The sequence below is a fragment of the Oncorhynchus masou genome, chromosome 13 (genome assembly GCF_036934945.1).
Source record: "Oncorhynchus masou masou isolate Uvic2021 chromosome 13, UVic_Omas_1.1, whole genome shotgun sequence".
Classification (NCBI taxonomy): Eukaryota; Metazoa; Chordata; class Actinopteri; order Salmoniformes; family Salmonidae; genus Oncorhynchus; species Oncorhynchus masou.
Window position 1 is genome coordinate 92,484,347 of NC_088224.1, and position 14,437 is coordinate 92,498,783.

At 47.4% G+C, this 14,437-nt stretch overlaps 1 protein-coding gene across 1 annotated transcript in view; it reads right to left on the minus strand.

Moving 5' to 3' along the window:
- Positions 1 to 727: 727 nt before the first annotated feature.
- LOC135553231 (1,4-alpha-glucan-branching enzyme-like) overlaps positions 728 to 14,437 on the minus strand; it is an 85,216-nt gene continuing 71,506 nt past the window's right edge. The window contains exon 5 of the mRNA XM_064985405.1: positions 728 to 1,195. Within this exon, the coding sequence (XP_064841477.1) occupies positions 1,133 to 1,195 (63 nt within the window). The 3' untranslated portion in view covers positions 728 to 1,132. The remainder of the gene's footprint in view (positions 1,196 to 14,437) is intronic.

The following is a 14,437-nucleotide window of genomic DNA, read 5'->3' on the forward strand; positions in this document are numbered from 1 at the left end:
AATCAGTGGAGAAGGTAGTACTATTGCTAACTGCATTAGCATTACTGTACCACAAGTAATAAGTTAATGTTAGCATTATGTTAAGCAATGCATTACATTACTGTACCACAAGTAATACTTTATGTTAGCATGTTAGCATTACTGTACCACAAGTAATACTTTATGTTAGCATTACTGTACCACATGTAATACTTTATGTTAGCATGTTAGCATTACTGTACCACAAGTAATACTTTATGTTAGCATTTAGCATTACTGTACCACAAGTAATACTTTATGTTAGCATTACTGTACGACAAGTAATACTTTATGTTAGCATGACTGTACCACAAGTAATACTTTATGTTAGCATTACTGTACCACATGTAATACTTTATGTTAGCATTACTGTACCACAAGTAATACTTTATGTTAGCATTACTGTACCACAAGTAATACTTTATGTTAGCATTACTGTACCACAAGTAATACTTTATGTTAGCATTACTGTACCACAAGTAATACTTTATGTTAGCATGTTAGCATTACCGTACCACAAGTAATGCTTTATGTTAGCATATTAGCATTACCATATCCCTGTACCACGGTTTCTTTTCAAGTGTTGTAGGTGTCATACCAAGGCTTGGCAAACTAGTGGTGGGTGGATGGACTCAAAATATGAACGATATATACTGTGTAAATGGCAGAATTTACGGGAACCCCCCCCCCCAAAATGTTCAGGAAAAAATGTCCAAGTTTTCCTGCTTTATACTTCTCTGATTCCTGAAATCTTCCAACCTGGGAACTTTGGGGAAAGTTAGTGGAATTCTGCAACCGTCATCCTGAGTTACATCATATTAGTTAAACATATAATCAGCTATTCAGCAAGGCCCCGACTCGGTTGTAGTGGGAAACACCATGCTGCGTTACAGATGATGTTGATATGGTCATCTACTAACTATTGTCAAAGGTGTATGGAAAAATCATAGGAACTCACAACAGTTGTGATAAATGGGGAAGGGTGGGAGGGAAAGGGGGGGCGGGGGCATTAGTGACGTATGGTTGGTTGACAGTGATTGGTTGATAACACTTGAGGTTGGCGCCAGCTGGACGTCTGTTTCTGCTGGTGGCGAGCGTCAGTCGTAGCAGAGCTCTAATAACAGGACTCGGTATCGTCATTACCCAGGATCAGAGCTGTCCTGCAGGGGATGTACACCTGGTGGACAGGGACACAAGAGAGGTAAAGGGGGGGGGGGTGGAGGGGGAAGAAGAGAGACGAGACATGTTCATAAGAAAGTCAACTGCAGGTTAAATATTCCTAAATCATCATGAGATGGCCCTCTAGGGTGCTTCTCAAATGGCACCCTTTTCCCTACATACTGCACAGGGCTCTGGTCAACAGTAGTACACTACTCATAGGGCTCTGGTCAACAGTAGTACACTACCCACAGGGATCTGGTCAACAGTAGTACACTACCAATAGGATTCTGGTCAACAGTAGTACACTACCCACAGGGCTCTGGTCAACAGTAGTACACTACCGATAGGGCTCTGGTCAACAGTAGTACACTACCAATAGGGCTCTGGTCAATAGTAGTACACTACCCATAGGGCTCTGGTCAATAGTAGTACACTACCCATAGGGCTCTGGTCAACAGTAGTACACTACCAATAGGGCTCTGGTCAATAGTAGTACACTACCCATAGGGCTCTGGTCAACAGTAGTACACTACCAATAGGGCTCTGGTCAACAGTAGTACACTACCCATAGGGCTCTGGTCAACAGTAGTACACTACCAATAGGATTCTGGTCAACAGTAGTACACTACCAATAGGGCTCTGGTCAATAGTAGTACACTACCAATAGGGCTCTGGTCAATAGTAGTACACTACCAATAGGGCTCTGGTCAACAGTAGTACACTACCCATAGGGCTCTGGTCAACAGTAGTACACTACCAATAGGGCTCTGGTCAACAGTAGTACACTACCAATAGGGCTCTGGTCAATAGTAGTACACTACCAATAGGGCTCTGGTCAATAGTAGTACACTACCAATAGGGCTCTGGTCAATAGTAGTACACTACCAATAGGGCTCTGGTCAATAGTAGTACACTACCAATAGGGCTCTGGTCAATAGTAGTACACTACCCATAGGGCTCTGGTCAACAGTAGTACACTACCCATAGGGCTCTGGTCAACAGTAGTACACTATATGAGAAACAGGGTGCCATTTAGAATGCAAACAGACTATTTCTGTGTTTTCCGGTGACATCAGCAGTGTTCTGTTTATTTAACCTTTATTTAACCTTTATTTAACTGACTGGATGTCAAAATCAAATGTTTTTATAAAGCCCTGCTTACATCAGCTGATGTCACAAAGTGCTGTACAGAAATCCAGCCTAAAACCTCAAACAGCAAGCAATGCAGAAGCACCGTGTTCTGCTAAACAGTCAACACTCACCACCAGCAGTCACACTGAACCGGCCGACAGCAGTCACACTGAACCGGCCGACAGCAGTCACACTGAACCGGCCGGCAGCAGTCACACTGAACCGGCCGACAGCAGCAGACAGCAGTCACACTGGCCAGCAGCAGCAGTCACACTGAAAGCAGCAGTCACACTGAACCGACAGCAGTCACACTGAACCGGCCAACAGCAGCGGTCACACTGAACCGGCCAACAGCAGCAGTCACACTGAACCGGCCAGCAGCAGAACCGGCCGAGCAGCAGTCACACTGAACCGCCGACAGCAGTCAGCTGAACCGGCCGACAGCAGTCACACTGAACCGGCCGACAGCAGTCACACTGAACCGGCCAGCAGCAGTCACACTGAACCGGCCGACAGCAGCAGAACCGGCCAACAGCACACACTGAACCGCCGACAGCAGACTGAAGACAGCAGTCACACTGAACCAGCAGTCACACTGAATCGGCCAACAGCAGTCACACTGAACCGGCCGACAGCAGTCACACTGAACCGCCACAGCAGTCACACTGAACAGCAGTCACACTGAACCGGCCAACAGCAGTCACACTGAACCGGCCAGCAGTCACACTGAACAGCAGTCACACTGAACCGGCCAACAGCAGCAGTCACACTGAAACAGCAGTCATACTGAACCGACAGCAGTCACACTGAACCGGCCGACAGCAGTCACACTGAACCGGCCGACAGCAGTCACACTGAACCGGCCAACAGCAGCAGTCACACTGAACCGGCCAGCAGCAGTCACACTGAACTGAACCGGCCGACAGCAGTCATAGTGGTCATACTGAACTGAATATATATCTACCCATTCTATTACCCTCTGACCCTTTCCGTTGTAATTGCCCTCTGAGAATTACAGGTGCTAATGCTTGGTATGCAGCAGCTAGAGAAGCTGTCTAGGTGTTCAAGTTAAATATACCTGTCATTGTCTGAGTAAACATCACTGCACATTAAAGAGGGCTTTCTAACAAGTGGACCAATAGAACAGCTGAATCATATGTCCCAGATAACCTCTTTATCCAACGTAAAACTCACGAGACATTGCCTTGCTCTAGCTGCAGTGTGTGGTGGGTGTGTGGTGGTTGTGTGTTGGTTGTGTGGTGGTTGTGTGCTGGTTGTGTGGTGGTTGTGGTGGTTGTGTGGTGGTTGTGTATTGGTTGTGTGCTGGTTGTGTGGTGGTTGTGTGGTGGGTGTGTGAGTGGGTGTGTGGTGGTTGTGTGCTGGTTGTGTGGTGGTTGTGTGAGTGGGTGTGTGGTGGTTGTGTGCTGGTTGTGTGGTGGTTGTGTGGTGGGTGTGTAGTGGGTGTGGTGGTTGTGTGTTGGTTGTGTGGTGGTTGTGTATTGGTTGTGTGCTGGTTGTGTGGTGGTTGTGTGGTGGGTGTAGTGGGTGTGGTGGTTGTGTGTTGGTTGTGTATTGGTTGTGTGCTGGTTGTGTGGTGTGTGGTGGGTGTGTGGTGGTTGTGTGGTGGTTGTGTGGTGGTTGCGTGGTGGTTGTGTGTTGGTTGTGTGGTGGTTGTGTGGTGGTTGTGTATTGGTTGTGTGCTGGTTGTGTGGTGGGTGTGTAGTGGGTGTGTGGTGGTTGTGTGGTGGTTGTGTGGTGGTTGCGTGGTGGTTGTGTGACTGGATCAACGATAAAGGTAAAAGAGCTTTACCAGATGCAATTTCTAAACCACTATCCAAAAGACATCCTCCATTTACACAAAATCACAAGACAATCGTATTCAATTTGCACACATCGACAGAGAGACGAAAGTCTAATTCAATTTTCACAAAACCGAGGGTTCATGGAACTGCTGTAACTAAAACAGGCAGGCGCACTTTAGTGCTACAGTGCAGTGAATAACTCATACAACGTCACCGTCCCAAATGGCACCCTATTCCCTATATAGTGCCCTACTTGGGACCCTATTCCCTATATAGTGCCCTACTTGGGACCCTATTCCCTATATAGTGCCCTACTTGGGACCCTATTCCCTATATAGTGCCCTACTTGGGACCCTATTCCCTATATAGTGCCCTACTTGGGACCCTTTTCATACAGAACATTTTCTTGGCCCTGGCCTAAAGTAATGCATTATATAGTGGCTAATAGGTTGCCATTCTGGGATGCCCTATAAGTGCCCTACTTGGGACCCAGAATATAGTGCCCTACTTGGGACCCTATTCCCATATAGTGCCCTCCCAGGGACAGAATTGACATATAGTCAAACTTGGGACCAGATTCCCTATATAGTGCCCAACTTGGGACCCACTGAATTCCCTATATAGCTGTCTACTTGGGCACCCTATTCTATATACACACAGTGCACACTGTGCAGTGACCCTATTCTCCCATGGTGTCAGACCCATCTGTCTGCGTCACACTGGGACACACCCTATATAGCCCATCTGTCTGCATCATAGTGCCCTACACTATTCCCTATATAGTGCCCATACTTCTGCATCACACTATAGTGCCCACTTGGGACCCCAGCCCATCTGTGCCCTGCATCACACTGTACACACCCCCAGCCCATCTGTCTGCATCACACTGGACACACCCCCAGCATCATACTGTACACACCCCCAGCATCACACTGACACATCCCCAGCCCACCTGTCTGCATCACACTGTGCCCTACTTGGGACCCCAGCCCATCTGTACTGGGCATCACACTGTACACACTTGGGACCCCAGCCCATCTGTCTGCATCACACTGTACACCCCCAGCCCATCTGTCTGCATCACACTGTACACACCCCCAGCCCATCGGTTGCATCACACTAGTACACACTTGGGACCCCAGCCCATCTATCTGCATCACACTTGGGACCCCAGCCCATCTATCTGCATCACACTGTACACACCCCCAGCCCATCTATCTGCATCACACTGTACACACCCCCAGCCCATCTATCTGCATCACACTGTACACACCCCCAGCCCATCTGTCTGCATCACACTGTACACACTTTTCCCCAGCCCATCTTTCTGCATCACACTGTACACACCCCCAGCCCATCTGTCTGCATTCACACTGTACACACCCCCAGCCCATCTGCCTGCATCACACTGTACACACCCCCAGCCCATCTGTCTGCGTCACACTGTACACACCCCCAGCCCATCCTTCTGCATTACACTGTACACACCCCCAGCCCATCTGTCTGCATCACACTGTACACACCCCCAGCCCATCTGTCTGCATCACACTGTACACACCCCCAGCCCATCTGTCTGCGTCACACTGTACACACCCCCAGCCCATCTGTCTGCATCACACTGTACACACCCCCAGCCCATCTGTCTGCATCACACTGTACACACCCCCAGCCCATCTGTCTGCATCACACTGTACACACCCCCAGCCCATCCTTCTGCATCACACTGTACACACCCCCAGCCCATCTGTCTGCATCACACTGTACACACCCCCAGCCCATCTATCTGCATCACACTGTACACACCCCCAGCCCATCTGTCTGCATCACACTGTACACACCCCCAGCCCATCTGTCTGCATCACACTGTACACACCCCCAGCCCATCACTGTTCTGCCCCCACACTGTACACACCCCCAGCCCATCTGTCTGCATCACACTGTACACACCCCCAGCCCATCTGTCTGCATCACACTGTACACACCCCCAGCCCATCTGTCTGCATCACACTGTACACACCCCCAGCCCATCTGTCTGCATCACACTGTACACACCCCCAGCCCATCTGTCTGCATCACACTGTACACACCCCCAGCCCATCTGTCTGCATCACACTGTACACACCCCCAGCCCATCTGTCTGCATCACACTGTACACACCCCCAGCCCATCTGTCTGCGTCACACTGTACACACCCCCAGCCCATCTGTCTGCGTCACACTGTACACACCCCCAGCCCATCTGTCTGCGTCACACTGTACACACCCCCAGCCCATCCTTCTGCATTACACTGTACACACCCCCAGCATCACACTGTACACACCCCCAGCCCATCTGTCTGCATCACACTGTACACACCCCCAGCCCATCCTTCTGCATCACACTGTACACACCCCCAGCATCACACTGTACACCCCCAGCCCATCTGTCTGCGTCACACTGTACACACCCCCAGCCCATCTGTCTGCATCACACTGTACACACCCCCAGCCCATCTGTCTGCGTCACACTGTACACACCCCCAGCCCATCCTTCTGCATCACACTGTACACACCCCCAGCCCATCTGTCTGCGTCACACTGTACACACCCCCAGCCCATCTATCTGCATCACACTGTACACACCCCCAGCCCATCTGTCTGCGTCACACTGTACACACCCCCAGCCCATCTGTCTGCATCACACTGTACACCCCCCCAGCATCACACTGTACACACCCCCAGCAGCAAACAAACACCCCAGCATCACACACACCCCAGCATCCCATCCCCAGCATCACACACACACACCCCAGCATCACACACATACACCCCAGCATCACACACATACACCCCAGCATCACACACACATACCCCAGCATCACACACACATACCCCAGCATCACACACCCCAGCATCAATGTTTCACGCCCGAGTGGTGCAGCGGTCTAAGGCACTGCATCTCAGTGCTTGAGGCGTCACTACAGACCCTGGTTCGATTCCAGGCTGTATCACACCCGGCCGTGATTGGGAGTCGCATAAGGGCAGCGCACAATTGTCCCAGCGTCGTCCGGGTTTGGCCGGTTTAGTTCCGTCATTGTAAATAAGAATTTGTTCTTAACCGTCTTGCCTAGTTAAATAAATAATAATAATAATAAAAAATAAAAAAGATAATTAAAAAAAAAGTTAAATCACACACACCCCCAGCCCATCCTTCTGCATGAGTGGCGCTGAGTCTTACTGACTGGGGACTTTTTGCTTTGGCTACAGCTTGGCACCGCGGAAGCAGAGCACAACACACACAACCCCATGCTGCTGAAACACAAACACATTACTCTCATGTCTAATGAAATAGTTACAGTGGGAGTCTCCACAGCTCCACTTAGCACAGAGAGACATCCCAAATGGCACCCTAATCCCTATATTTAGTCCAATAGTTTTGACCAGGGCACATTGGTACTGCACTATATATAAGGGGGATTAGGTTGTTATTTGGGATGCGGATACAGAGGGGATCATAATGAATTACTGCACCTGTTTAGACAAAGACTACCACTGTGTCGAACCTGATCTGATCTGTCAACACATATGATATCACACCAAAGACTACCACTGTGTCTAACCTGGGATCTGTCAACACATGATATCAGATCAAATGAACAACATTGGAGACATATTCAGAATCCATGTGAGAACAAAGAGAAACAGATTGTCCGTTAGTGTTAGGTCTGTAATCAGGGTTAGATAATCCCACACCGTTAGGTCTGTAATCAGGGTTAGATAATCCCACACCGTTAGGTCTGTAATCAGGGTTAGATAATCCCACACCGTTAGGTCTGTAATCAGGGTTAGGGTTAGATAATCCCACACCGTTAGGTCTGTAATCAGGGTTAGGGTTAGATAATCCCACACCGTTAGGTCTGTAATCAGGGTTAGATAATCCCACACCGTTAGGTCTGTAATCAGGGTTAGGGTTAGATAATCCCACACCGTTAGGTCTGTAATCAGGGTTAGATAATCCCACACCGTTAGGTCTGTAATCAGGGTTAGGTCTGTAATTAGATAATCCCACACCGTTAGGTCTGTAATCAGGGTTAGATAATCCCACACCGTTCGGTCTGTAATCAGGGTCAGGGTTAGATAATCCCACACCGTTAGGTCTGTAATCAGGGTTAGATAATCCCACACCGTTAGGTCTGTAATCAGGGTTAGATAATCCCACACCGTTAGGTCTGTAATAATCAGGGTCAGGGTTAGATAATCCCACACCGTTAGGTCTGTAATCAGGGTTAGATAATCCCACACCGTTAGGTCTGTAATCAGGGTTAGGGTTAGATAATCCCACACCGTTAGGTCTGTAATCAGGGTTAGGGTTAGATAATCCCACACCGTTAGGTCTGTAATCAGGGTTAGGGTTAGATAATCCCACACCGTTAGGTCTGTAATCAGGGTTAGATAATCCCACACTGTTAGGTCTGTAATCAGGGTTAGATAATCCCACACCGTTAGGTCTGTAATCAGGGTTAGATAATCCCACACCGTTAGGTCTGTAATCAGGGTCAGGGTTAGATAATCCCACACCGTTAGGTCTGTAATCAGGGTCAGGGTTAGATAATCCCACACCGTTAGGTCTGTAATCAGGGTTAGGGTTAGATAATCCCACACCGTTAGGTCTGTAATCAGGGGGTTAGATAATCCCACACCGTTAGGTCTGTAATCAGGGTCAGGGTTAGATAATCCCACACCGTTAGGTCTGTAATCAGGGTCAGGGTTAGATAATCCCACACCGTTAGGTCTGTAATCAGGGTCAGGTCTGGGTTAGATAATCCCACACCGTTAGGTCTGTAATCAGGGTTAGATAATCCCACACCGTTAGGTCTGTAATCAGGGTTAGATAATCCCACACCGTTAGGTCTGTAATCAGGGTTAGGGTTAGATAATCCCACACCGTTAGGTCTGTAATCAGGGTTAGGGTTAGATAATCCCACACCGTTAGGTCTGTAATCAGGGTTAGATAATCCCACACCGTTAGGTCTGTAATCAGGGTTAGATAATCCCACACCGTTAGGTCTGTAATCAGGGTTAGATAATCCCACACCGTTAGGTCTGTAATCAGGGTTAGATAATCCCACACTGTTAGGTCTGTAATCAGGGTTAGGGTTAGATAATCCCACACCGTTAGGTCTGTAATCAGGGTTAGATAATCCCACACCGTTAGGTCTGTAATCAGTTAGATAATCCCACACCGTTAGGTCTGTAATCAGGGTTAGATAATCCCACACCGTTAGGTCTGTAATCAGGGTCAGGGTTAGATAATCCCACACCGTTAGGTCTGTAATCAGGGTCAGGGTTAGATAATCCCACACCGTTAGGTCTGTAATCAGGGTTAGGGTTAGATAATCCCACACCGTTAGGTCTGTAATCAGGGTTAGATAATCCCACACCGTTAGGTCTGTAATCAGGGTTAGATAATCCCACACCGTTAGGTCTGTAATCAGGGTTAGATAATCCCACACCGTTAGGTCTGTAATCAGGGTCAGGGTTAGATAATCCCACACGTTAGGTCTGTAATAGGTCTGTAATCAGGGTTAGGGTTAGATAATCCCACACCGTTAGGTCTGTAATCAGGGTTAGATAATCCCACACCGTTAGGTCTGTAATCAGGGTTAGATAATCCCACACCGTTAGGTCTGTAATCAGGGTTAGATAATCCCACACCGTTAGGTCTGTAATCAGGGTTAGATAATCCCACACCGTTAGGTCTGTAATCAGGGTTAGATAATCCCACACCGTTAGGTCTGTAATCAGGGTTAGATAATCCCACACCGTTAGGTCTGTAATCAGGGTTAGATAATCCCACACCGTTAGGTCTGTAATCAGGGTCAGGGTTAGATAATCCCACACCGTTAGGTCTGTAATCAGGGTTAGGGTTAGATAATCCCACACGTTAGGTCTGTTAGGTCTGTAATCAGGTCTGTTAGGGTTAGATAATCCCACACCGTTAGGTCTGTAATCAGGGTTAGATAATCCCACACCGCTAGGTCTGTAATCAGGGTTAGATAATCCCACACCGTTAGGTCTGTAATCAGGGTTAGATAATCCCACACCGTTAGGTCTGTAATCAGGGTTAGGGTTAGATAATCCCACACCGTTAGGTCTGTAATCAGGGTTAGATAATCCCACACCGTTAGGTCTGTAATCAGGGTTAGGGTTAGATAATCCCACACCGTTAGGTCTGTAATCAGGGTTAGATAATCCCACACCGTAGATCTAGGTCTGTAATCAGGGTTAGATAATCCCACACCGTTAGGTCTGTAATCAGGGTTAGGGTTAGATAATCCCACACCGTTAGGTCTGTAATCAGGGTTAGATAATCCCACGCCCTTAAATCAAATCAAATTTTATTTGTCACATACACATGGTTAGCAGATGTTAATGCGAGTGTAGCGAAATGCTTGTGCTTCTAACCTAGCAATTCCATAACTACTACCTTATACACAAAAGTGTAAAGGGATAAAGAATATGTACATGAAGATATATGAATGAGTGATGTACAGAACGGCATAGGCAAGATACAGTTGATGGTATAGAGTACAGTATATACATATGAGATAAGTAATGTAGGGTATATAAACATAAAGTGGCATAGTTTAAAGTGGCTAGTGATACATGTATTACATAAAGATGGCAAGATGCAGTAGATGCAGCAGTTTAAATGAGTACAGTATATACATATACATATAAGATGAGTAATGTAGGGTATGTAAACATTATATTAAGTGATATTGTTTAAAGTGGCTAGTGATACATTTTTTACATCCATTTCCATTATTAAAGTGGCTGGAGTTGAGTCAGTATGTTGGCAGCAGCCACTCAATGTTTGTGATGGCTGTTTAACAGTCTGTTGGCCTTGAGATAGAAGCTGTTTTTCAGTCTCTCGGTCCCAGCTTTGATGCACCTGTACTGACCTCGCCTTCTGGATGGTAGCGGGGTGAACAGCCAGTGGCTCGGGTGGTTGTTGTCCTTGATGATCTTTATGCCCTTCCTGTGACATCAGGTGTTGTAGGTGTCCTGGAGGGCAGGTAGTTTGCCCCCGGTGATGCGTTGTGCAGACCTCACTACCCTCTGGAGAGCCTTACGGTTGTGGGCGGAGCAGTTGCCGTACCAGGCGGTGATACAGCCCAACAGGATGCTCTCGATTGTGCGTCTGTAGAAGTTTGTGAGTGCTTTTGGTGACGAGCTGAATTTCTTCAGCCTCCTGAGGTTGAAGAGCGCGCTGCTTCTTCGCCTTCTTCGCCAAGCTGTCTGTGTGGGTGGACCATTTCAGTTTGTCCGTGATGTACGCCGAGGAACTTAAAACTTACTACCCTCTCCACTACTGTTCCGTCGATGTGGATAGGGGTGTGCTCCCTCTGCTGTTTCCTGAAGTCCACAATCATCTCCTTTGTTTTGTTGACGTTGAGTTTGAGGTTATTGTCCTGACACCACACTCCGAGGGCCCTCACCTCCTCCCTGTAGGCCGTCTCGTCGTTGTTGGTAATCAAGCCTACCCTGTAGTGTCGTCCGGAACTATGTTCCGCATTAGATAATCCAACAACAACCTTGACGAATACGCTGATTCGGTGAGCGAGTTCATTAGAAAGTGTATCGGCAATGCTATTCCCACAGCAACGATTAAAACATTCCCAAAACATTCCCAGAAACCGTGGATTGATGGCATCATTCGCATGAAACTGAAAGCACGAGCCATTGCTTTTAATCAGGGCAACGTGACCGGAAACATGACCGAATACAAACAGTGCAGCTTCCTCCGCAAGGCAATCAAACAAGCTAAGCGTCAGTACAGAGACAAAGTAGAGTCTCAATTCAACTGCTCAGACACAAGAGGTATGTGGCAGGGTCTTCAGTCAATCACATATTACAAAAAGAAAACCAGCCCAGTCACGGACCAGGATGTCTTGCTCCCAGACAGACTAAATAACTTTTTTGCTCGCTTTGAGGACAATACAGTGCCACTGACACAACCTGCTACCAAAACCTGCGGTCTCTCCTTCACTGCAGCCAACGTGAGTAAAACATTTAAACGTGTTAACCCTCGCAAGGCTGCAGGCCCAGACGGCATCTCCAGCCACGTCCTCAGAGCATGCGCAGACCAGCTGGCTGGTGTGTTTACGGACATATTCAATCAATCCTTGTCTGCTGCTCCCACATGCTTCAAGAGGGCCACCATTGTTCCTGTTCCCAAGAAAGCTAAGGTAACTGAGCTAAACGACTACCGCCCGTAGCACTCACTTCCCGTCATCATGAAGTGCTTTGAGAGACTAGTCAAGGACCATATCATCTCCACCCTACCTGACACCCTAGACCCACTCCAATTTGCTTACCGCCCCAATAGGTCCACAGATGACGCAATCACAACCACACTCAACCACACTGCACACTGCCCTAGCCCATCTGGACAAGAGGAATACCTATGTGAGAATGCTGTTCATCTACTACAGCTCAGCATTTAACACCAATGTACCCTCCAAACTCGTCATCAAGCTCGAGACCCTGCGTCTCGACCCCGCCCTGTACAACTGGGTACTGGACTTCCTGTCGGGCTGCCCCCAGGTGGTGAGGGAAGGTAACAACATCTCCACCCCTCAACACTCGGGCCCCACAAGGGTGCGTTCTGAGCCCTCTCCTGTACTCCCTGTTCATGGTTCCTGAACATGGTTCCTTAGGACTGTAAATCAGGGAAAAGGATCATTCCAGTTTCTTTTTAAACCCCATCTGGCAGGCGTACCTTAGAAAGGGAGCTGTGACTATGATTGTGCATCAAAAGTGGCACCCTATTCCCTACATAGGCCACACCTTTTGACAAGAGTCCTACATGTATGGGCCCAAAGCCCCTTTCCTGGTCAAAAGTAGTGCACTACAGTGTTTACAGAAAAGTTAAGGTTAGTGGATAGTGGAATATATCCTATATTCTATTGGACTGTATGAGTTAGGGTTAGTGGAATACAACCTACATTCTATTGGACTGTATGAGTTAGGGTTAGTGGAATATAACCTATATTGTATTGGACTGTATGAGTTAGGGTTAGTGGATATTGGAATATAACCTATACTCTATTGGACTGTATGAGTTAGGGTTAGTGGAATACAACCTACATTCTATTGGACTGTATGAGTTAGGGTTAGTGGAATATAACCTATATTGTATTGGACTGTATGAGTTAGGGTTAGTGGATATTGGAATATAACCTATACTCTATTGGACTGTATGAGTTAGGGTTAGTGGATATTGGAATATAACCTATATTCTATTGGACTGTATGAGTTAGGGTTAGTGGAATATAACCTATACTCTATTGGACTGTATGAGTTAGGGTTAGTGGATATTGGAATATAACCTATACTCTATTGGACTGTATGAGTTAGGGTTAGTGGATATTGGAATATAACCAATATTCTATTGGACTGTATGAGTTAGGGTTAGTGGAATATAACCTATACTCTATTGGACTGTATGAGTTAGGGTTAGTGGATATTGGAATATAACCGATAGATGTCATAAAGAGGTCAATGGAATGCAGATTGTGGGGGTTAAGTTAGGGTTAGTTAGGGAGGGTTAGTCAATGGAATGCAGATTGTGGGGAAGGATAGAAGGATTGGATTCAACAAATCTGGTCTAACAAAGGGGACATTCATCATATATCTGTCATGATTGATGTATTGTAACAGGCCCAGGGGCATAGTGGTGCTGCTGGGGTGCAGATGAGCTGCCCCTCCCTCACCTTGCTTCCAACTTTGTGGCAACAGTTTGGGGAAGGCTCTTTCCTGTTTCAACATGACAATGCCCCCGTGCCCAAAGTGAAGTTCATACAGAAATGGTTTGATGAGATCGGTGTGGAAGAACTTGACTGGCCTGCACAAAGTCCTGACCTCAACCCCATCGAACAACCTTTGGGATGATTCGGAACTCTGACTGTGAGCCAGGCCTAATCACCCCCAACATCAGTGTTCCCGACGTCACTAATGCTCTTGTGGAAGAATGGAAGCAAGTCCCAGCAACAATGTTCCAACATCTAGTGGAAAGCCTTCCCAGAAGAGTGGGGGCTGTTATAGCAGCAATGTTCCTACATCTAGTGGAAAGCCTTCCCAGAAGAGTGGAGGCTGTTATAGCAGCAATGTTCCAACATCTAGTGGAAAGCCTTCCCAGAAGAGTGGAGGCTGTTATAGCAGCAATGGAGGGGACCAACTCTATATTAATGCCCATGATTTTGAAATGAGATGTTCACCGAGCAGGAGTTCACATACTTTTGGTCATGTAGTGTATAAATATAAGAGCCTAGAGGTAGGTAA